At 43.3% G+C, this 25,547-nt stretch overlaps 1 protein-coding gene across 2 annotated transcripts in view; it reads right to left on the bottom strand.

Annotated features, from left to right (window-relative positions):
• Pdk1 (pyruvate dehydrogenase kinase 1) overlaps positions 1–18,299 on the bottom strand; it is a 34,310-nt gene extending 16,011 nt beyond the window's left edge. The window contains exons 1-7 of one of the 2 annotated variants that reach the window (XM_036184160.1): positions 17,954–18,299; positions 16,160–16,301; positions 10,078–10,149; positions 4,226–4,410; positions 3,903–3,992; positions 2,084–2,161; positions 760–836 (exon numbers count right to left, since the gene is read on the bottom strand). In XM_036184160.1, coding sequence (XP_036040053.1) covers positions 760–836; positions 2,084–2,161; positions 3,903–3,992; positions 4,226–4,410; positions 10,078–10,149; positions 16,160–16,301; positions 17,954–18,149 — 840 coding nt within the window. In that variant the 5' untranslated portion in view covers positions 18,150–18,299. The remainder of the gene's footprint in view (positions 1–759; positions 837–2,083; positions 2,162–3,902; positions 3,993–4,225; positions 4,411–10,077; positions 10,150–16,159; positions 16,302–17,953) is intronic. The other variant, XM_036184161.1, reaches the window with a different exon arrangement.
• Positions 18,300–25,547: the final 7,248 nt, after the last annotated feature.

Here is a 25,547-nt window from a genome sequence, read left to right as displayed (position 1 = left end):
GACAGCCATCTCTCTCTGCTCTTCTGATCTGTTGCTGGCTGGAGACTAGGCAGCTAAAGGAGGAGGTAATACAGGCCTGATCTAGGGTAGTCATTTTCAGCTGCAGGAACCACACATAATTATCAACCACTTTCTTCTGACTAACAAGTGGGGGGTAGGGAGTAGGGGGTGGGGAACAGGAGACACAATTCTCAACGTAACCAGCCTGCTTTGATTGAGTTTTCTCAATCTGTTATAAACAGCAACTAGTTCTCTAGGTCCAATATAAACAACTTTCTAAGGAAAAAAACAGAACAAAGGTATGTAAGTGGGGCTCAAGGGTAGAAAGTTGGGAATTACTATTCTAAATATTTTGGTTTATGAAAATACGAATATAACTCTACTAAGCAACGATGGCATGCTCTGCTACTATGGCCATTCAGTACATCTTTCCCAATCTTCACAAGTTTCCCTGGAGAATATTACCCTAGTTTCAAAGAGGACACCAAGGTTCAGAGAAGTTGAGTCAGTTGCCCAAGGTCACATGTTATGCAACAGAATAAAGATTCAACTGCAGTTCTTTCTGACTCCAGGGCTGTGTGGAGGCACCCATCTGCATAGACACGGCTCTCTTCCAGCAAAGTGGCAGGCTACTGACAGGAACCGGCATGAACCGGCACATCTTAAGGAAACAGGAAGTCCAAAGGAATACGGGTCTTAGAAGAGATTCCTAAGCTCAAGAAAGGACTGGCAAAGGTTACGCAATACTATTTTACAAACCTTGAACAGTTCAAACACCATGTGATAGAGATGGGATGGTACATAAACCACTTGTATTGTCTGTCCTGGTGAAATCGCTACAGAGCAGAAGAGAAAAATGTGAAAGTACAGAGAGACGGCCGAAAGCAGTCCTAAGAACAAACTGGGGTGACCTGGAGGAAACGTCAGCTCTGGAGGGTGGCACCATGGGCGGGGAGGGGACTCTCACAGCCCTGAACTCACACTCATGGATGACAGGGGCAAGAGGCCTGCTGCTCTCCTCAATCTGGTGTAGGAAGTTAGCCACCCATCCTCCCACGCTTTTCTATGACAGCGAGTGTCCAAAGAATTCAATCCCTACTTCCTAAGATGGACATCTTAGGAAAAACAATGTTTCACCTGGGTAGAACAATGTCTATTTTACTTCAGATATTTCTATGGACATAGCACTGGACTAAAAAAATTTAAAAAGCTAGCATCATTTCTCAAGGGGGTCTATGTAACACAGACCTCTGGGAGAACAAAGGGGTAAGACATCATACCTTTAGAGCACTTTGACCAATAAGCAACTGGGCTCTAATTCAAACAATAGACCAAACTCTCCTCTTAACACCTCCCACTCAGAAACATGAATGGGATATCCTGAAACTGCGCATACAGCGCAAGCTCCAAAACCCCCATCTTCCTTACTGGGTGGCACCCATCAGAAGAATCAGCGTGGTAGGAAACCACAAGAGATTCTACCTCAACTGGGTAGTTCACATCTCGGAGGTCCAGAATGCAGCTTAGTTAAAGCCCATTAAAACATATTTCCTCCCATTGCCTTCCCATGGGATTATCTTAACCCAGGAGAGGTTATCCTTATTAAACTACCACCATCAATCTCCTTCCAAAACCCTGAACCCTTTATCCAAAGGCAGGGTGGAGGCCATCAGAGAGACACGGGTGAGCGGCTTCCTTTGTCTTTCACGCCCGGTCTCTGACTTCAACAATAAAAACTGATTTACAATGCAGGAAGTAGAAAAAGGGTAAACTTTGCTATGAGGAACACACAAAAATTAAAAATAATTTTCTTGGTATTGTTTTTCCTGTCTCTGAAAAAAAATAGCAATGAATCAAAATTATCAGTTTAAAAGAGAGCAAAAACAAAACAAGAAAACATTTATCCTGAGGGTCAGACTAAATTCTGTAAGTGTAGATGTGCACCGCACACATGTATCTTCTGCCTTCACACTTAGTGAAGACGTTGACGGAAGAGTCCATTACTGTTCAAGTCAATCTCAACTTGCTCCTTTGGTCGTCAGAACACGCATTACTGAGGACAGACGCCACCAGGCAGGCTTACCATTTAGTTCTTCAAGTTCTAGTTCAGGAGAGTTAACATAATACAAATCACAAAGCCGCCTAGCATTTTCATAGCCATCTAGTGTGAATCAAACAAAACAAAGAAGCATTAAATAAATTTACTTCTGTCTTATGCAACAAGAGGCCAACAGCAATGACAAATGAAAATTTAAAATTCTCTGCAGAAGAAAATATACTTCAACAACTTCGTGAGGGGAAAGTCTTCTTATGTGACAGAGCCCTCTGAGCCATGAGAAAATAGTGACAGAAAGGGCCACAAAAACTCTAAAACATCAGCGTGGAAACACATACCATAAACAAAGCAAAAGAAAAACAGCAGGCTAAAGAGATCATTATTTGTACATTAACTATACATTTAAATTATACATTTGCTTTTGAAACATCTCAAAAACAGTTGGTAAGGGTTTAGGAAGTGGACACCTTTGTTACTTGATAACTTTTTTGAGAAGCATTGAAAATTTAAGTGCATAAAAATGTTTTTAATTGGAGGATTTATTATTGTTGTTGTTGTTAAGGTAATGGTCTTACTGTGTAACCCCAGCTGGTCTGATCTCAAATTCCCAGGCTGGCCCTGAACTCACAGAGATCCACGTGCCTCTGCTTCCTGAGTGCTGGGATTAAGGATGTACACCACCATGCCTGGCAATTCTAAAATTCTTGCCTTATACTAGCAAATCACTATATATTTAAGAATGTTCACGGAGATACTGTGAGTAACAAAAAGGAAAAAATGAAAACAACCTAAGTGTATATTATAAGGAGGCTAGGTTATGGCACTATGTTACATTCTACAGAGCCATTTAAAATAGGAGCTATGTCCATATGGCTGTGAGTTTGTAGCAAAATGTCTGACACTCCATTTTCTAAAAGCAGCAAACACGGTGACTAGAGATGAGCCAACTGTCAAGAACACGGGCCGCTAGCCGAGTACGGTGGCCCACGCCTTTAAAGCCGGCACTCAGGAGGCAGGGGCAGGGGGAATCTGAGTTCCAGGTCAGCCTGGTCTACAGAGTCAGTTCCAGGACAGTGAGGGATACACAGAGAAGCCCTGACTCAATTTCCAGTATCCACATGGCAGCACACAACCATCTTTAATTCTAATTCCAGGAGATCACATGTCTTCTTCTAGCCTCCAAGAGCACCAGGCAAGTACATGATGTACAGACATAACTGTAGGAAAAACACCCATATACTTAACATTGTTTTGAAAATTTAAAAACAATAAAAACCATAAAATAACTTATATACAGATATGCATGTGATGGCAATAAAAAAAAAATGCTTGATAAGATGCAAATTTCTAGTTTCATTGGGAACTAGAAAGGCCAGACTCAGAACCTGAATATTTTATGACACTGATTTTCTTGTATGTGTGTACATCTGTGGGCATGTGTATGTCAAGGAGGTCAGAGGGGCAACTTTTGGGAGTCAGTGCTCTCCTTACAAGTAGGATGTTCTGGGGATCAAATTCAGGCTTTAAAGCTTGGCTACATGTGTCTATACACTGAGCCATTTCGGTGGCCCTTTTTGTAGGGGGAATGGGGGAAAGATTTAAATTTCTGAAGCAAAACAGATTAAATACACTTAGTCATATCACCAAACTTTACTTACTAACAGAGGACTCTATCAGGAGGGCGTTTACCTCACGTACTGCACAATTCACGTCATGAAGTGCTTTCCAAACCTAACGTTTGTTCCTAACATCTTTCTCTTGTGACATAAGCAATAGTTACAAGAGAAGGAACAGCACTCAGCACTTGGGGGTGTCCGTGTCCTTCTAGAAAGGACGAAGCACTTACCTTTAATAACTTCGACTACATCGCAGTTTGGATTTATGCTTCCGATGTGTTTTCGGTGAGATGGGCTTCCTTTTCCACCAAACAATAAAGCTATCAAAAGTGAAAAGCCAGATGAAGTGCCTTTACCTAACACCCCTTTCCAGAGCTAAATGATGTTGCTCTAAATGGTACCAAACAGTAGAACAAATACTTTCCTTAAGCGTAAAGATGACATTTTAAAGTCAATAAAATGCCTTCTTTGTACAGCAGTAATGTTCACTTTACAGGGACATTTTCTAATACACACATCAACTAACTACTACTTTCAGCTCTGGGACACTTACAGTGCTGGTTGAGTAACATTCTAATTGAAATGCGACTCATGTAGAATCGGTCCAAAAAGTACTGGACGTTTTGACTGGTGACAGGATCCACCCCGAAGCTCTCCTTGTATTCGGTCACACCCTGGGCCATGGTTGGAATGACATCATTGTGCCGGTTTCTGATCCTTATCACTGTGTCTGTGAAGCTAAACAAACCTCTCTGTCAAAACATCCAAATATTTTGACAAGTGACTTTAAGATACAAGTTGTAGATACCGAAAAAAAACTAGTTCAGAGAAAGGAGCGTCAGTGAAGGCTTTCCCACGTTTGCATAACACATTTCAGGTCATAAAATACACCAGATCTACAAGGTACAAGGATCTCCAAATATAAAACCCATACGGCTGTCACACTACTGTGAACAGTTTAAGAGTTTCCCTTATCCATTGTTATCTAAGCATCTGAGGCTCACTAAAGAGGACAGCATTCCAGAGACACACTGCCAACAAAACGGCCCTTGCTTCTAGGGAAACACTCCACAGTGAGTCAAGATGAGAAAGCCAAAAGAATCAGCTGTGCATCTCTTCCCTAGAGTTCAAAGAGAGAAGAAACCATTAGGGACAGAAAAGAGAAAAAAAAAACTCTGATTTCAACCACCCTGAATTTACAAAGTGGATGAGGACGAGAAAAAGAAAATTGTTGAATTAAAAGATTTTTCAAATCATACTGTCTTCTTATTTCTGTCAATTTAGGGAATAAGATAAAAGACGGAAGTCTTAATTGTGATGTAACAAAACCAATCTCATAACCTAGCCATTAGGATTCACACTTCCAAATGAGTGCTTTCCCAAGGCATCAGCTTGAGTACTATTTAACTTACTCCAATGATTTTCTCACTGCTTAAAACACTTGGAATTCTTAGTTGATAACAAACTTCAAAAGCAAGCTATTAAAACAAATCATAATTTTAAAAAATTCCTCAAAACCAACAAACAACTGGAAATTATTATAATCCCCTCCTTGTTTGTTTCTCTTTAAAACAAAAACTGTTGAGCAGGGTATAGCACATTTTGTAATTAATACAAGTTTTTGTGTGTTTATTTTGGACCAGGCAGTCAGGACAAAAAGCACTGTTTACATATGACACTCCAATGTGGTGCACGTACATCCACACAAAGCCTGAGAAAGCTTTAAAAAGAAAAAGGGTTCTAGATACAAAGACAGAGCCAAGTGGGCCACGTTAGAGACTCACCCCGGCTGTGGCATTTGAGCTTGACCTGCAGTACAGCCCATGCCCACAGTCTCACACAGGCCACGGCACGAAGAGGTGTCTCCCAGCCGTGCACTGCATGGCAGCTTTAGGGGTTTTGCTCACGCACACAGAAAAGGGTTAGAGATACACAGTAAGGACAGATTCAGACAGAAAGGCCTCTGAATGGGTCACAGTGTGTTCAAAAAAATGTGTGAAGGCTTGAGAAAAGAGAAGGGGTAGAAACAGTCATAGATTAAAAAAAAAATATTTAAAAATAATAAAATTCTCAAAAAGGGAATAGAGTAAAAAAATATGATAAGCCACATAAAGATGGGAAATACACAAAGAATCTGCACTCTATATTTTATCGTGTTGTCTTTGGACTTTTTGACTGTTAAGGGGGGAATGATAACTGCTGAGAGACTTTTTTTTTTTTTTTTTTATAAAGCATGTTCTTTTTTTTTTAAGAATTAGTTATTACGTATACAGTGTTCTGCCTGCATGTCAGAAGAGGGCACCAGATCTCGTTACAGATGGTTGTGAGCCACCATGTGGTTACTGGGAATTGAACTCAGGACCTCTGGAAGAGCAGTCAGTGCTCTTAACCTCTGAGCCGTCTCGCCAGCCCCCTGAGAGACATTTGATTGTGAAAGCTACTAAATTAAACCAACCTATATATTTTAAAAACATCTTGACTCCAAAATTTAAGTCAAAAGGTATGTCCCTTTGGGGAGAGGAAATGAGAGGCTATGGATTCATTCCAGATTAAGGAAAATCAGGTTTGACCGAGGAAGACCCCCTGAAATCCTGACTATAGACATGGGAAAATAAACCTAAAGTAACTACAAGACATGTGATGTATATTTTACCTGCTCAAATACATAACAAATATCTCTTTGGCTGACTTGTGAATAACACAGTTTATATTTGTATTAATACAGATAGGTATGTTACCTCTAAAAATTTATTTTCAGAACAAGGGCACCAAACACCAATCAAACAGTCCAAGTGATCCAGCATCCAAAACAGCTTCAAGGATGCCAACTGAGATGACCCAGGTTCAGGGAATACTCGAGCCAAGACTTAACAATTATCCTGACTTTTCTCAGGGTCCCTCAGAGATTACCAGCACCCACCAATCAACAGGAAGTAGTCTAGAAAACTATGTTCACGTTCCAAAAATATTGGTTATAAATATTTTTTTTTCATTTAAGGGGTGTTGGTTAGAAATTGTTATTGGTCATAGTCAATTGCTTTCTAAAAGAAGAAAGAGGGATATGATGTAGAAATGATGGGGCAAAGGGTAGATTAATATGATGGGGGAAAAGGGTAGATCATTGACTCTATTTTAATCCAAAAAACAATAGTTAATCTCAAAATATTTTACATTGGTATGGATTTTAGTTTATTGATACAAATTTAAAGTTAATTTTGTTACACTGTATGTATATTTCTACTCTTGTTTAAGGTATTGCATTTATGCAGCTCAATTAAAATGTAATATATAATTAAGAAATACAGATTAATAGTCATCTATAATAGTCAAACTTATCGCCATGTTAGTTAGGTTTTCTAAGTATACAAAAAATATTTCAGGTAGACTCCATATGGAGTTTGGATTGTTTTTGTTTTTTTTTAATGGCAAAAGCTAGCCACATGGACAAAGAAACTGCCCTTGCCTCAATTGCTGACAGTTACTGTCCAAACTGGACCTGCAGCACATGAGAAAGGTGACTGCCAAATTTTGCCAAGACAAGGTTGGACAGTCCTTCAAATTTCCCTGCTTCCCAAAATTTCTGTCAGATATGCTAGGCCTGTAGGCTGAAGATGGATGCCCCAGCATTGCAGAGGAACTTTGGGTGACTGTCCAGGCAGCCTGATGTCCCTGTCATTAGGTAACATTTCATCCTTCTGGAGTCTTTGATGGAGTTGAAGACTAGATAGTCATAGTTTTAATTTTTCTTAGTTATGATGAAAGGGTAAATTAGATATAAAACTTCAGACTCACCAAAATAGGATGGATAAATTTTGCTAAATACAAACAGACTGGATATTGTAATTCTTACTTGATAGGAAAAAAAAAAAAGGAAATGCTATGGAATAATCCTCTGTACACTGTGTGAATATATTTCACTATGATTGGTTTAATAAACAAGCTGAATAAAGTTAGGCAGGAAAGCCAAACTGAGAATGAGGGGATGAGGAAGGGTAGAGTCAGAGGAAATGCCAGCCAGACACAGAGGGAGCAGGAGATGAACCCATCATACTAATAAAGGTACTGCCATGTGGCAGAGCATAAATAAGGAATATGGGTTAACTTGAAAAGTAGGAGCTAATTAGTAATAAGCCTGAGCTATTGGCTGAGCATTTGTAATTAATATTAAGCCTCTGAGTGATTATTTGAGAGTGGCTGCAAGACAGGGAAACTGCCTACATAGCAATTCGGCTGCAATCCCAAGCAGAGACTGAAGCAGGCAAATCACTGTGGACTAGAAGCGAGGTTGGACTAGAAGCCAGGCTAAACTACACAATGATTTCCAAGAAAGCCTGTCTCAGCATACAAAAGCTGGTCTGGGGAGACAGCTCAGCTGATAAAGTGCTTGTTGCACAAGCATAATGACCTGAGTCCAATCCATACACACTCATGTAAAATGCCAAGCATGGTACCACACATCTGTAATCCCAGTCCTGGAGAAAAAGATAGGATTCCTGGAGTTCACTGGCCAACCAAAGTAGCCTAATTGACTCACTAAGCCACAGTGGGTGCCAGATACTGCAGACAATACACAGATTACTGATAAAGGAACTATTTATTAAAAATATTATATTGAGAACAACTCACTAAATAGGATAAGGCAAATCCATTGCAGAGTCCTAGAAGGCCGATCCACAGTCAGTCCCCACCATCCAAGCCCATGAGGGAGAGAAGAGAAGGGCCTGCATACCTGACCCTCAGGTCTTAAGCTAGCTCTGAGGCCACACCCTAGGGGCTGGTACCTCAAGGTCATAGGTGGAACAGGTACCCACTACAAGACCCCATTTCAAAATAGGCAGATGGCAAGCATTCTAGATGTTGACACCTGAGGTTGTCCTCTGGCCTCCACGCACATGCAGAGGAACCTGCCTGTGCATGAACATGCACACACAAACGTAATTTTAAAAGAATATAGGCCAGGTGGTGGTGGCGCACACCTTTAATCCCAGCACTCAGGAGGCAGAGGCTGGTAGATCTCTGTGAGTTTGAGGCCAGCTGGTCTTAGAGTGAGTTCCAGGACAGGCAGGACTGCAACACAGGAAAACCCTGACTCAAAACCTCCACTCTCCCACCATAAACAAGAATATAAATGATGGATGTTTTCAAAAGGTTCTACAGTAGCATTCTATCATTTACCTTTTGCTTTGTTCCTAGTCCCACCATTTACCAGCTACAAGACCCCAAGCCACAACCCTATTTGTACATAAATACGATATCTCAGTAGTAGAGTTGTTTTAAACACAAAATGATGTCACTCACCTAGAGAGTGATCTTCTGCTGAATATTACTTTCAAACCAAAACCACGTTTGAAAACTGCAGTAGTGCCATCCTTTTAAAAGATGGTCCAAAAATAAAGTACGACATACTCTTGAGGACAATGGTCTTTACACTCTAATAACATTCATTAGAAGCAGATCACTGCCAAGTAACTAGCTGGGTTTATCAACTCTGGTGTGTGGGCTATGAAGGTGAGCACAGGAGTTACATTATCTTATAAACCACAAACCACAGAAACCCAGAGCTGTTTGTTAATAGCCCTTCTAGATAACAAAAGAAGCATAAGCAGTTGTCATGTTTCAAAATTAGAGATCTTACATGGAAAACACAGACTTGTAAGCTTTTCTTCAAAAACAGAAAATTTCCAATTATCCGGGTAGCATCTGCACACATCAATGAGCAGTGGGAGCAGAGATGGCTGTCCCTTTGGAACTGGCATGCCCTCCTCAGATTAACAGACAGGTGACATGCAGGTCACATCTAGACTTTCACTGATCATCACATTTGAATTGCCTCTTCTTACTGTAAAAGGGATATGGAGTGTGTTTTACATCCAGGCCAGCTCTGTCGTCTATACTGTCTTCTTTTCTTCTGTACCTATGTGGGCTGCTATAAATGGATCAGTAACTATGCTATAAAAGAAGCCTTGCTTTTTATAGCCTTTAATCCCAGCACACGGGAGGCAGAGCCAGGCGGATCTCTGTAAGTTCGAGCCCAGCCTGGTCTACAGAGTGAGATCCAGGACAGTCACCAAAACTACACAGAGAAAGCCTGTCTCAAAAAACCCAAAACAAACAAACAAACAAAAACAAAGCCTCAATATTAATCAGTTTCCTTAAAGTGGGCCAATGGCAAATTGAGCTAACCATACCAACACTTTAAATAGCATTTAAAGGGTATAAAACCTGGGCAAAAACAAGTAGATCTGTGAGTTCAAGGCTAGCCTGGTCTACAGAGCAAATTCCAGAACAGCAAGGGCTGCACGGAGAAACCCTGTCTTGAAAAACCAAAAAGATAAAAATTAAAAAACCAAAATATATACACATATAAAACCTGTATTCAGAAGAGGATCATCCAATTATACTTACTCATAAATAGTTTTAGCATCTTCAGCACTTTTGTCCTTAAAATCAAGCAGCTCCTGAAGACTCTGGATATACCTAAAACACAAATCAGAGAGCTGAGTTTATTCACTCTATGAAATTAGCAAAAAGGGTATTTCTAATATTTTATAATTTTAAATTTAGAATACTCCTATAAATTATGGTTGAAGTAGGATTGCTGGTTTTTTCTTCTCTTTCTCTCTCTCTCTCTCTCTCTCTCTCTCTCTCTCTCTCTCTCTCTCTTTTGTAGTTGTTGTTTTTTGAGACAGGGTAAAATGCTTGCCAGGCATACACCACCAAGCCCTGCTTCAGGTGGTACGGGGAATCAAATCTGGGCTTTGTGCACTATTAGCTGAGCTACATACCAGTCCTAAAATAGGATTTTTACCCCCATTAGCATTTAAACAAAGTTCTAGGTACATGGTAAAAAGTATATATTTCAGGCTGGAGAGATGGCTCAGTGGTTAAGAACACTTTCTACTCCTTCAGACATTAAGTTCAGTTCCCAGCACCCACAGAGGGGAGCTCACAACCACTGTGACACCAGTTCCAGGTGACCCAATTCCCTCTCCTGTTCTCTGTGGGCATCCACACACTGCATACAACCATGTAGACAGACAGACAGACACACACACACACACACACACAAACTCTTTACAAAAAAAGGGGGGGTGAGTGCACACATATTTTTATCATTAAAATCACAGATAAGGGCCAGGTGTGGTAGCCTTTTGCACTTGGGAAGCAAATAGATCTCTGTGAGTTCAAAGCCAGCCTGGTCTACACAGCAAGTTCCAGGACAGACAGATCTAAATAGTGAGACCCTGTCTCAAAAACAAAAACTAAAAAGCAGATGTTAGTGAATATTTGTTTATAATATAAAGATGTGTCTCTGCCTAAGGCGTCTTCTGATTGGTTTAACAAAGAGCTAAATGGCCAATGGCTAGGCAGGAGAGAGTAGGCGGGACTTCAAGGCAGAAACAGAGACTGGGAGGAGGAGCCTAGGCGTGCAGATTCAAAGGAGACAGCGGGAGAACAGGATGTACAGTATGGAGAAAAGGTAACACTACATGGCAGGATGTAGGTCAATAGAAACGGGTTAATTTAAGTTCTAATAGCTGGCTGAAAACAAGCCTAAGCTAAGGCCAAGCTTTCATAATTACTAAGTCTCTGTGTTGTTGTGAGCTGGTGGCCCAAAAAAAATCCAACTACAAACAGATAAGGACTGGAGGGTGGAGTTTGGTGGTAAAGCATTTGCCCAGTATATGCCCCTCAACACACACATAAGCACAGGTCAGTAGGTCAGATTTGTGTTAAGAGTTTAAGATTTACATTCTAAACCCTACAAGTTCTTTAATCTTTCATATCCCACTGCATATTAGATTATAAATACCACATCATGAGAACTGAACTGTCACTCCTAACTGTGATCATGGGTAAATGTTTGTCTTAGTCACAGCAATATGAGGGGTACACCTTGCTCTAAGAATCTAACTTAAGTGTAAGTGTTTGTGTTTTAAAACTTTAGTTGTAAATGTTTAGATCCAGTCAAAAAGTACTTACCGAAAGCCTACAATCTACCATAAACAAAACACAAAAACCATTAAGATGTAAATTTTTAATTTACCCAACCATTCAAGACAAAATGAGAAAGGCCATAATAAAGGCACCACAGGGCCAGGGCTGAAAATACCTGCACAACCATTTGGGTATGTTTACAGTGTGAATCCCGCACGGTGTGCCTGGAAGCATTTCACACTGCCCCAACTTTGCGAGGATGGGACAAGGAAGGGACCTTCGACATCTGGAAATCCCTGAGCCAGTCTGACAGTGGCCTTGCTGCAGTCAAAAGCCCAGTGGTTCTCATAACTACCACCCTGCTGTAGCCCTCAAATGTCTCTGCGTTGGCAAGAGAAAGCCTTGTCTTTAGGAGGAATTTAAATCTCTCCCCCTTGTGAGGCAAAACCAAATTTCAAAAGTAAGCTAGTTTTCATGAAAAACTGTAAGGAATGGGAAAGGCTTCCTCAGAAGATTAAATTTTCTCCTGTGTATCCCAAAAATACCCTCTAAACTACTTTTCTCCCTTAACTACATGAGCTAGCCAACCTCTGGGGACCGACACGAAGCAGTCATTCTTCTGCTTATTACTATTTATTTCCTGTGTGTGTGTGTGTGTGTGTGTGTGTGTGTGTGTGTGTGTGTGCGTGTGTGTGTGTGTTCCTTCAGAGGCCACAAAAGTTTGACAAATCCCCAGAGCTGGAGTTACAGGCTGTTATGCATGGTCTGACCTTGGCCCTCTGGAAGAGCAGTGAACACTTTGAAGCCAATTTCCCAGGCCCTTGTTTATCTCCTTTTGATAATGACTTATTTTTAATTATGTGTACGTATGTTGGAAAGTATGTACACATGTGGGTGCAAAGGTCCTCAGAGTCCAGAAGAAGGTGTTGGATCCCTTGCAGCTGGAGTTATAAGTGATTGGGAACCCCCCAGTGTAGGTACTGAGAATAGAACTATAATATCTACAAATAGAAAAGTAGCATCTCCATCGATCATAATTGGGAAATGTTTGGCAGTTACTTTTTTTTCCCCAATTAATACTTGACTCTGGCCATTCATACAAACAAAAATTTTGCTTAATATTTTCCCCCTGGCATGGCAGCTCATGATTCTAATGCCAGCACTGGGGAGACAGAGGCAGGAGGGACCTCTGTGAGTTCAAGGTCAGCCTGGTCTACATAGTGAGTTTCAGGCTAGCTAATAATACACAGTGACCCTGACTCAAAAAAAACAACAGAAATTGGCTTTTAGTTGGACACGGTAGCATACACCTGTAATCCCTGTTCCAAGGAGGTAGAGGCAAGAGAATCTCTGCAAGTTCAATGTCAGCCTGGTCTGTACAGTGTAACTAAAGTTTTTTGGTGTTTTTATTTTTGTTTTTGTTTTTGCCAGAGCTGAGGACCAAACCCAGGGCCTTTCTCTTGCTAGGCAAGCTCTCTACCACTGAGCTAAATCCCCAACCCTAAAGTTTTTTTTTTTTTTTTTGTCCACCCGGCTCCTGCAGCCGCTCAGACCCAAGTAAACATACAGAGACTTATATTACTTATAAACTGTGTGGCCGTGGCAGGCTTCTAGCTATCTAGTTCTTATATCTTAAATTAACCCATTTCTATAAATCTATACCTTGCCACGTAGCTCATTGGCTTACTGGTATCTTTACATCATGCTTCTCATGGCAGTGGCTGGCAGCATCTCCTGACTCAGCCTTCCACTTCCCAGAATTCTCTTCTCTGCTTATCCTGCCTATACTATACTTCCTGCCTGGTTACTGGCCAATCAGCATTTTATTTATCAGTCAATCAGAGCAACACATTCACAGCATACAGAAAGACATCCTCAGCACTTCCCCTTTTCTGAGAGGTGGAAACTTGAGCTGTTGAGTGCCATTTGTGGCTGGAGTTTTCTCCAGTCCCACCTGGGCCTGCAGCCTCTCAGACCCAAATAAACACACAGACACTTATATTAATTTAAACTGTTTGGCCTAATGGCTCAGGCTTCTTGCTAGCTAGATCTTACACTTAAATTAACCCATAATTCTTATTTATGGTTAACCAAGTGGCTTGGTACTTTTTCTCAGCTCTGCCTTCACACCTTACTTCCTTTGTGTCTGGCTGGCAACTCCTGACTCAGCCTTCCTCTTCCCCAAATTCTCTTTTCTGCTTGCTTCACCTATACTATACTTCCTGCCTGACTACTGGCCAATCAGCACTTTATTTATTAACCAATCAGAGCAACACATTCATAGCATACCCAATGACATTCACAGCAGTACAGTGAGCTCCAGGCTGCCCAGGGCAGTGTCCCAAAACAACAACAAGGACCAAGGACCAGAAGATGGCTCAGTGGTTAAAGGCACCAGCCTAACAAAAAGTTTGATACCTGAGACCCACATGGGAAGAGAGAACTGACTCCTGCAAGTTGTTCTCTGACCTCCACAGGAATTTGAGCACATGGGCTTGTGTGTGTGTGTGTGTGTGTGTGTGTGTGTGTGTGTGTGTGTTCGCATTCACTCTCGCTCTCACTGGTGCATATGTGTTCTCTCTCTCTCTCTCTCTCTCTCTCTCTCTCTCTCTCACACACACACACACACACACACAGAATGTTTAAAATATAATTTAAAACAAAGTTAATAACACTTTAAAATTAACAAGTAGGCTGTGGTGATACATGCCTATAATGCCAGCACTAGGGAGATGAAGACAAGAAGACTGTCTCAAAATAAATAAAAGATTCAGACAGGTGGCCACATAAAAAATATATACCCTTAAAACTTCTATTATCAGGCTAGAGAAATGGTTTCAGTGGTCAAGAGAACTTCCTGCTCTTCCAAGGACCTGGGTTCAGTTTTCACTACTACCATCGCAGCTCACAACCACCTGTAATTCCAGGTCCAGGGGATCAGACGCCCTCTTCTGGCCTCCACAGGCACCAGGCACACCTTCGGTGCACAAATGTACATCTAGGCAAAACACCCATACACATAAAAAAAAAAAACTTAAATTTTAAAACCTTTTATTATCATTTTGGGAAAATTGTAGTGCCTATATAATACAGTAACTTCTACTTATTTTTAAAAGGGAGAAAGTGTCAGTGCACACACTACATCATCACACTGAACTCACTAATACAGATGTTACTAAAAAGCAGAATAAGAGTTGTAACTTTTGTGATTTTTGTTGTTTGAAACAGGATCTCACTTAGAGGAGTCTGGCCTAGAACTTGCTGTGTAACCAAACTTGACCCTGAACCTCTCTCTGATCCTTCTGCTTCCACTTCCCAAGAGTGCTGGGAACACAAGTGTGCCCTACTTCCTCTGGTTTATGTAGTGTTGGGGGTCGAGGCCAGGACTTAGTGCATGCCAGCAATCACTCTATCAACTGTCCTACATCTCCATCCTCCAGTCTTTATAATTTAGAAAAAGATGTACTTCACCAAAATAAACTCACTTTATAATAAAATACATGCAGCCCTGAATTCATGTCATCATTCTGAAGACACCATGGTACAGCAGCAACAGACAAATCCAGGTTTGAAACCCAGGGCTCCACTGCTGTTCATGCTCACACCCAGACAAAGGACTGTATAGTGTCTTAGCTTTCTCACCAGTAAAAGGAGTGACTCACGCCTACCACGCATGGTTAAAAGAATAAAAAGAAATGTATGTAAGTATACAGCCATCAGTAAATGGTAGATACCTTTCTCTTTAGAATATAACACTCCAGCAGAGACTGTAGCATAAATCTTAAGCTTAGTAATGGTATTTCTGTGCAGGCCTGATTGGTTTTCTCAAAACCAAGGAATTTTAATCAAGTACAGTGTTGAGAAGACAAGATACACAGAACAGAGGAGGGCCTGGATTGCCTTAAGATTCTACTGAAGAGCATGTGCAGGGCAAGAGAGGTGGCCCAATAGTTAGGAGCACTTGCTACTCTAGCAGAGGACTCAGACTGGGTTCCCACCACACATAGTAGGCAGCTCAAAACTGTAGTTCCTGGGGATCTTGTACCCTCTTCTGGCCTGCACAGGCACCTGCACATGTGTGGTACATCTATACTTACACATTTACATAAAAATAAATAAATAAATAAATAAATAAATAAATAAATAAATAAATAAAGGGCATGGTGGTACAAACCTTTAATCCCAGCACCTGAAGGAAAACATCAAGCAGATCTTTTTGATTTTTGAGACCAGCCTGGTCTACATAAAGTTCCAGACCATCCAGGACTACATAGTGGGATCCTATCTCAGATAAATATTAATCTACAACACTTGGAAAACAGAGATAAGTGGACCTCTCTGAATTTGAGGCCACCCTAGTCTACATAGAGAGTTTCAGGCCAGGCAGAGCTATATGAAACCCTGCCTCAATAAATAAACAAACAAACAAATAAGAGACCCTGCCTACATACATACATACATACATTCATACATGCATAAAAGTGTTTCTTTAACCTTGAACAAAGTCCACAAGTCCACTGAAACTGTAAACACAAGAAGGGACTCTTACCAACTTTGTACCAATTGTACGGACGGGGTCCTGAGGAGATTGTCTGGAAGGAGGCTTATTTCTTTCATGATATTTGCCAATCTAACAGGCAGCTCTTGTCGCAGAAACATAAATGAGGTCTTTTCACAAGCATTTACTGATCCTGAAACCAAACAGCGGAGAAGGCAGTAAGTAGAAGGCACAAGCTTTCAGGAGCCAGGAAGCAAGGAGAAAGGGGAGGGAGTCCCTTGGCAGGACCAGATGGTAGATTGACCATAGTGAGAGGAAGGGGCTGGAAAGCAAAGCCAGATCCAGGCAAGGTTGAGCTAACTGGTTACAAAGTAACCCTGACTCCAGAACGACTTTCCAATTCCTGCTATTCCAATGGTTCAGTACAACAACGTAGGTATTTTGTTATACTTTGCACTTACTATTTTAGGGTTGAGATAAACTGCATGTGTCTGCTAAGGCTGGGGACCTGAGAAGAGGTGAGAAAAGCCCATTCATTCTATATGCCTCACTGCTGCTAGCCTTGAGACATTCTGATCCCTGACTCTGGGTAAATTTTGACCTAGGCATGTCAAAATTGACTGGACACAAATACAATTCACTAGAATAGAGTCAGTGCGGACAAGGTTTTCAGGCAAAAGGAGGCAAAACCACCAGCACCATGTTAGCAACCACCAAGTAGAACCTACTCAATTGTCTGATTCCTGGGAAATTCACCTGCCCCCTTCTCCACTCTTGTATCCAGATATTTGGCAGAATAGTTGATGATGCCATCCCTTGACAAACAACTTCACTGGAACTAAAGTCTTATTTCAGCGATCCACTTGAAACTAATTCAGTCTTGTAAATGAAACCTTAGCAGAAGCTATCTTGTCAACCGTAGGAGTTTCCTTATGGCGAGATGCGTGCACAAGGAAAACATCTTGCAAAAATTTAACAGTATATCCATGAACAAGGTGAACATCATTGCACCACCACAGCACAGACATTTAAAAAAAGCAAAAAAGCAAAAAAACAAAACAAAACAAAACAAAACAAAAACAAAAAAAAACGAGGCCTTGCGTACTCCCTCCCTTAAAAAAGAAATACAAGAAAACCACCTGCCACTGCAAACCACAATTTTAAGATAAAGCATCCAGCCGCCACTTAATCTCTTAGGCCAGCCAACCATCTTATAACCTGACAACATGACACAGAGATAACTTTTTCTACTCCAGAACTTTTGGATTTCAATGTTAGAATTTATATCAAGCATCCCGCCCCCCCCCCCCCCCCCCCCCCCCATTGCTCCTGATGAGAAGTCAAAGGACTAACTCTGCAGTTCTGCAATCTGTTACACACAGACAAGATCATGCACTTTACACGTGCTTGTGGCTGACTACTGATGAAACGAACTTGCTCTCGGTGCAAACACTGCCGAGGAAAGAACTGGGCCAGTAGTAACTTGTTTCCCTGCCATCACGCCACTCTGGATGATCATCGCAGGGCTGGCACTGATCTCGCCTCTGCAGAACGCCACCCTTGAAGCAGTGTGCGCTCTGGCCTTGAACCGGAGCGAGGCTCCCCGGAAGACACCGGGTCCCGAGCGCGCACCTGCGCACGTGCGCGGAAGGCTGCAGCCCGCGGGCCCCCTGCTTTGTTTTGCTCGCACACTGTGGCCTCAAGCCCCGGTGACGTGCCTGGCCTGCCAGCGCCCGCACCCTCCGGGGAGGAAGGAAGCACCTCAGACACAGAGGAGGCGACAAGAGGGAGGAGGGGTGCGCCTGGGAGGACGGGGTCCCGTGCACAAGGCCCAGCCGCCCTCACCGAAGTCCAGGAACTGCTTCATGGAGAGCGGCGACGGCGAGAAGCGCGCGTAGAAGTCCACCTGGCCCGGAACGCCGCGCTCGGACTCCGGCCCGGAGCCCGAAGCCGAGCCAGAGGCCAGACTGCGGCTAGCACTGGGGACCGCGCAGCGCGGCCTGACGCCCCGGCCGCCTTGGAGCAGCCTTGCCAGCCTCATACCGAGCCCCGCCGGAGGACCCGAGCCCCCGGCACTAGCCGACTGCCACTCGGTGCCGCGGCCCGGGCGCTACGTGCGGGACGTGGCGGGCCACGGGGGCGGGGAGCTGCTGTCAGCGCCTTGGCCACCGCCCCTCGCTGGAGCCACGCCCCCGTGGGCGGGGCTCCTGGAGGCTGGAGAAGAACAAGACGGAGCACTCTCCAGCCCCCCCACCCCCGTTCCTTCCTGAAGCCACGCCTCCACGTGGGCGGACCCTCGAGAGGACGGAGACGTGAGTTAAGAGGGAGCGCGAGCCACTGCCACTCATTGAAGCCCCTCCTCCTCTGGGCGGATCCCGGGGAGGACGGAGGCGGGGAAAGGGAAAAGGGGAACGCAGCTCAGCCTAGCGGATGGGGCCGCAGAAACCACCCCGAGCTAGCAGCCGGAATCCTGGCTGGCACTCGGAAGACAGCGAAGATTTGGCTAATTCCCAGGGAGCCTGAGGGTGGCTAACCGGATCTTACGATCCCCCCACCCCCGCTATGGTGCACCCCCTTTCGCACGCCCACTTGCCTGTTTCCTCCTCCCAGTCCTAATCGAAAGACGCTAGGACGTGCGTGGTCGCTGGCACTAAGCCTGTTCCAGAAACGCCCCTGAATCCTGTAAGCCCCCACGATTTGCATGTGAAGAGCTTCGAGAGCTCACCCCTGGCCGAATAGTGGTACAGGAGTTGATCTTGGGGATATGGCTCTAAAAGATACCACGACCACAGTCCTCCGAAGAGCGCATTGGCAGCCCAGCTTGAAGCACTCTCTGCAAACAGTCTTACACAGTACTTAAAACTTCTCTCCACTCTCTACCTTTCTGTTAACTCGTTATCTTAAAGTCACAGTGTGCCTGCTCTGCCTTTTCAATGTCTAGAAATAGTGAATATAGGATTAGAGCATATTTAATATTTAATCCCACAGAACTGCACAGGCCTTAAATTCCATCTTGGTGTGCCTTTTTTCTTCAACTGACCCGTGCTACACAGAACACCCCAACAGGTGTGAAGTTTATCAATTATGTAAAGTACACAAAATAGAGAATAACACTTAACAACTCCATGCTGGTCATCCTTGGGTTTTGTAAAAATACATAAATAATGAATACTGAGGACATGGCTTAATTGGTAGAATGATTGTCAATCTGCCAAAGCCCCTGGGTTCCATCCCCAGCACCCCAAGGAAGAAAAGAAAACCCCAAACATTGTGTTGTCCCAAGCCTGTAACCTCAGCAGTCTGCAGATGGAGGTGGGAGCCGGGGAGGTCAGACGTTTTCGGTCATCATCCAATATAAGCCAGCTCCTATCTCAAAACAAAGAAACAAATACCTGCCCCCAGAGGGGGTGGAGAGAGAGAGAGAGAGAGAGAGAGAGAGAGAGAGAGAGAGAGAGAGAGAGAGAGATTGATTAGATGCTCGACCCTTTGAGTAAGCTGTTATTCTGTATCCAACAAACTGTGTAAGGCACAAAGGGGAACATTGTCCACCTAGAAACAGGTGCTTTTGACTACAGAGGAAGAGGAACGGTTTTTCCTGATGATACAGCAGAAACTGTGGTCCCTCTTGGGGTTCGGAGTCTCGTTTATAAATGAATTAACTAAAGTGGAAGGTCAAAGATAATTTTATTAGAGTTTAAAAGAAAAAAACTCCAGGGGAGATAAACTGTCCATCTCAGCAGTGGCCTGGAGGAGGAAGAGGAGGCTGGAAGAAGAGGAAGAAAAAAACCCATACTCTTGGCTTACCAGCATGGAAGTCAAGCCACATGGTGGGAAAGGGGACCTGAGAGAAAAGAGAAAAGAAGCCCCAAATACCAGGAAAAGCATACTTAGGTTCCTTCTGGCCAGCATCACAGAGGGAGGGAAAAGTTAAAAGCTGTGCCTTTCTGACTCTAGCCTCAGAAAGGCGGGCAGACCCAGCAGAACCTCATGGTGATCTGTAGGGACTGTGTTGGAGGAGGAGGAATTCTGGGAAGGAACAGTACAGTATCTCATTAAAGGAAAAATCATTGCCTGTATGTCTTTAGCACATCTTAAGGTGATTCTGCTTTCCTAGGAGTCCTTGGCCAGGGGACTGACCCCTGCCCAACTGGACTGTTAGATCTCCATCCAGGCCAGAGGTTCTATTCCCTTGGCCAGATGGAGTTTTTTCTTCATGGGGCTTTACTTCTACTGTAACATTAAGTGCTTTATTGGAACAGTCCCTGTAAAGAAAGACAGAGGAATGAAAAAAAAAAAATTCATTTCATACAGTTGTGGTGTATAGCCAGGGAATGATAATTCTCAAAAAGTGGCCTTGAATTCCAGCATATAGCATCTTCAGCCCAGTACAGTGAACTGATTGTTTAGAGAAGTGGCAGGTCATTAAATGAAAATGTCCTTTACAAAAGGACCTGTTTTTACAGCTACTCCTCTGTCTACTGCCTTTTTTTTTTTTTTTTTCCCAGTTGCCTGTAGCTCAAAATAATCTATCTGCCAAAGGGGGCGTATTTGGGGCAGAATATTCCGGTACCTTCAACACCATAACTTCAAACAAGAGAGGCTGTTGTAGGAAAGGATTAGGTTTGTTCTGGGTGACCCCAGAAGCAGTTGGAAACTATGGAGCAACAGATCTGATTCAACATGGAAGGTTATTGTTGATTACAGTCACGTCACTGAGAGGGCACCATAGAGGAGGGGCTGTCATCAGTGACCTTTAGGTAAGAGTCTAGAAAACAGCCCTATAAGGATAGCCTGTAACAGACGAGTCTTTCTCTGTCTCACTGGCCAGCTCCCAAATAATGACACAGAGACTTATTAATTATGAAAGCTTGGCTTTAGGTTAGGCTTGTTTCTCACTAGCTCATAACTTCAATTAACTCATTTCTATTCATCTATGTGCTGCCATGTAGCTCGTGGCTGTGACCTCTCCTCCTGCATGCCCTGCTTGTTCTGCATCTCCTGAGCACCTCGATTCCTCCTCCTCTTCCTTTCATTCCCTGGAAGTCCCACCTATACCTCCTGCCTAGCTATTGGCTATTCAACTTTTTATTACACCAATCAGAGCAATACATCTTCACGCAGTGTACAAATATCCCACAACAGTGGCCCAAGGAGACTGTAGGTAGGCAAACAGTGTAGTGCAATGAAAAGAGCCTGGGTTCTGGCTTAATGTTTTGACTGTGCTGTATTAGCTATATGCTCTTGTGCAAGTGTCTTAATCTCTCAGAGACTCAATCTAGTTACCTAGGAAAGGTACAACATATGTCTTCCTAGGTTACTGTAGCATAAATAATATACCAATACATGTTAACACAATGCCCAGGCCTTACTAAATAGCTGATCAATGGCATCTCATTATTAGGATTTTATGAGAAGCATTCACATATATAGTGTGCTTGCTGTAGACTTTTCCAGAGGCTTAGGAGAAAACAATTTAAAGTTGAATATTAAACATCATTCAGATGGCCTCCTAGCTGTTTCTTTATCTTTTTTTCTTCTTTAGATTATTTTATCTTACTATGTGCTTGGGTGTTTAGCCTGTATCTATGTATGTGTACCATGTGTGTGCTGTGGATGTCAAATGAAGGCATCAATATCCTGGAACTGAAATTCTGGACCATTATGAGACTCCATGTGCATACTGAGACAAAACCCAGGTCTTCTACAAAAGCAACAAGTGCTTTTAGCCATTGATCCATCTCTCCAATTCCTCTCTTATCCATTTCTATTAATTTTTTGTTGTTTTTTGTTTGGTTGTTTCTTTTCTATTTGAGACAAAGTTTCTCTGTGTAGCATTGGAACCTGTCCTAGAACTCACTCTGTAATCCAGGCTGGCCTCGAACTCACAGAGATATACCTGCCTCTGCCCCAGCCGCCGCCGCGGCCCCCCTACTCCTACCCCCCCCCATGCTGGGATTAAAGGAATATGCCACCACCGCCTGGCTTTTTTTTTAAAGACAGGATCTCACTGTATAGCTATGGCTGGCCTAGAACTCACTATACAACCCACACTGGCAAATTCACAGAGCTCTACCTGCTTCTGCCTCCCAATTGCTGGTACTAAAGGTATGTGTCACCATGGCTGGCCATTTCTAAAGCACCAACTTCAACCTCTCTAGCTGCCTTCTTTCTTCTTCCTCTTCTTCTTTCTAGATCATTCCCTGAGCTCCAGATTCTTCTACTGGATCAAGCACAGCATCATTCAGCTCCCTCAACCTGTCAACATGGTCTGGAGACCGGACTCCCTCCATATTGCCTGCCATAGCAGCCCAAGAGTTCTCCTTGGAGAACTTAAGTGACATGGGGATTCTTGACTTTGCTGCAGAAAAGAATTTCAGGATAGGCCAGAATGAAGCAGAGTTGAAGTTTATTATGAAGAAAGTTTAACACAGCCTTAAGCATGAGGCTTATTAGAGAGATGTTCAAGGAATGCATAAGACACATGGAGGTGTGGGCATGGCCTTCTCAGGAGAGAGTCCTGCTTATTGGCAGTAACCAATTATCGGATTTAGTGGCTCTTAAGTTATATCTCTAAGAGTTTCTAAGAAATTTCTTCTCTCTCTCTCTCTCTCTCTCTCTCTCTCTCTCTCTCTCTCTCTCTGTGTGTGTGTGTGTGTGTGTGTGTGTGTGTGTGTGTGTGTGTGTGTGTTTTGATGAATCACACTCCAGGACAAAGGGCCCCTCCCTTTTTATGTTCCTTTACTCTTCTGTATCTTTCTTTCCTGCTTCAAACCCACTTCCATCTCTGCTGCTATTATCTGAGCACATCAGGATGTCTAAATGACATTAACCTGTGTGGGAGCACAATCGAATAGCAGAAACAAGGTTATCCCAGAAGGCAGTCATCTTTGTTGTTGTTTGTTTTATGTTTGTGATTATGTCTGTGCATGTTCGTGTGTGTGTGTGTGTGTGTGTGTGTGTGTGTGTGTGTGTGTACATGTCCGTATGTGTGCACATGCCTGTGGAATGCAGTGGTCAGCCTTGAGTGTCATTTTCTATTGCTCTCTACCTTATTTTTTGAGAAATGGTCTCACACCAAACTTGGAGCTCACCATTATGGCTAGACTAGCTGGCCTGCAAACCCCAATGATCCTCCAGTCTCTGATCCCCAGAGCCCGAATTAACAGGCCACTTAGCTGTAAACATTTTTTTGTGTGTGGGTTCTGGGGACCTGAACTCAGATCCTCATACTTAGATGGCTCAAACTTTGCCAACTGAGACATCTCCTCAGGCCCAATTACCAGCTTGGGGTATTATTATTATTATGCTTGGAGTGTTATTATTATTATTCTTTTTCCTTCTTACTTTCTTTCTTTCCTTTCTTTTTTCTAGCATGTGCACACATACGCATATGTACACACACACACCCTCACCCTTGGGGAGAGGGTCCAGAGGGTGGTTGTAGGGGTGTACAGGGAGGGTGCCGTGGCACATTTGTGGAAGCAAGTGGACAACTTACAGGGACTGCTTCTTCTAGTGTAGGAGTTCCAAAGATCAAACTCAGGTCACCAGACTTGGCAGCAAGTGCCCCTACCCACTCACCAGCTCACCAGCTCCATCACTACTTTACAAAGTGGGTTTTCTCTTCCTCAAAGTAGATTCTTTATGCTTCCATACCATACACAGGGAACAAGGCTGCGGGTCATACATGGTATGTTAAATTTCCCTTCCTTCCTTTCTCTCCTTCCTTCTCTCCTGTCCCGAAGCTGGAGAGGACCTTACAGAAGAGCTGTGTTACTCGTCCATGCGGGTGTCTTATGTAATCACGCTTTAAAGTTCTCTACTTTTTTCTTTTGGAGACAGGGTCTCACCAAGTATGGGCCCTGGCTGGTCTCAGACTCCAGAGATTGACCCACCACAATGCCCAGATCCTTACTTACACTTCTGCCATACACACACACACACACACACACCTTAATTTAGTGGATTTGAGCCAGACTCTAACTACACCAAGAATTTATGATCCATGAAGGATGCGTTTAGCAGGAGATCGTGGGGGAAGCAGCAGAAAAGAAGCTGGACAGTATCACCCTGTCTCCCATGCTCTCTGCCTTCATAGGGCCGGGAGTACAAAAGGAGAGGAAGGTCACTTATTCCCCTGTCCCTTGCTGCTGCTGGCTGCCTTTGTGTTCCTCCAGTGTGGCCGCAGTTCCCAGTGGCTTAACTCAACTCACACCCCTAAAAATAGTTCCTTCACCAAATCCCATTCCATTTCCCTTTTGAGTGTGCTGTCATTTCCTGTCTGTTTAATGCACAAGAAAGATGTTTTTCAAGAAAAAGGATCGAAATTAAGATGATCATGCAGCAATAAATTGCCATGTGTCACACTTCTCATTTACACACCAACTGAATAAAAGCACCAGAAAACAGCAACAAACCGTATCGCCAATCCTAAGAGCTCAGCCAAAGTTGAACAGGGAATAGGAAAAGTAATTCACAAAGGCTGCAAAGTTGGTTTTTGCTGGGAAGCAGCAAGGGTGGTCCCTAGGCTAACAGGTTGGCTTTTAGTATCTGTTTTCTATGGTTTACAGAGTTAGGAAACAGCTGGAAGGCAGTCAGTTCCCCGGGGTGGGAGGTTGCCTTATAGAACATCTAGCATTTCACAGTTTCATCACACTATGAGCCTTCTTAACAGGAAATGCAAGTGTGCATGGTGTGGAGGTCATCTATTCATCAGGATTTGTTTGAAGGAAAACATTGCTTTTGTTTTGTTTTGTTGAGACGGAATCTCACTATGCAGTTCAACTGTCCTGAAACTCACTCTGTAGACCAGGCTGTCCTCAGACTCACAGAGATTCACCTATCTCTGCCTCCAGAGTGCTGGGATTAAAGGCATGGACCACCTCACTGGCCTCGGAAACACTGTTCTTTATTTAGAGAAAGTACTTTGAAGCAGAGTGGGAGATTCTTTACCCTGCCCCACCCCAACCCCTGACAGGGGGGGACTCAGGGGGGGCCCACTCCACCCCTCCCCTCACACACCCCCAGTAAGGTTCGCAAACAGGAAGTTTGCAGGGAGCCTTGAGAAGGATCCACTTTGCTAAGCAAAGGGAAGGGCAGCAGAAGGCTGCAACAGGATGGTTCACAGCATTGAGTAGTCTTTTCCTTCGGGTCTTTCTGTGTAGCTTTGGTTGACCTGGAACTAGCTATGCAGACCATGTTGGCTTCGAACTCACAGAGGTCCCCCTGCCTCTGCTGAGATTAAAGGCGTGTACCACCACACCGGACTGTGAACAGTCCTTTAATGCCCACATTGAATAGTTTGAATTTTTTTTTTTTATTTTAAAATGCATTTGTTAAGACTAGTTTTGTTTTGTTTTTAAGATATATCTATTATGTATAGTGTTCTGTCTGTATGTAGGCCTGCAGGCCAGAAGAGGGCACCAGCTCTCATTACAGA

The sequence above is a fragment of the Onychomys torridus genome, chromosome 4 (genome assembly GCF_903995425.1).
Source record: "Onychomys torridus chromosome 4, mOncTor1.1, whole genome shotgun sequence".
NCBI classification, from domain to species: Eukaryota; Metazoa; Chordata; class Mammalia; order Rodentia; family Cricetidae; genus Onychomys; species Onychomys torridus.
The sequence above is the reverse complement of the archived record's forward strand: the minus strand, read 5'-3'. Positions and strand labels throughout refer to the sequence as shown.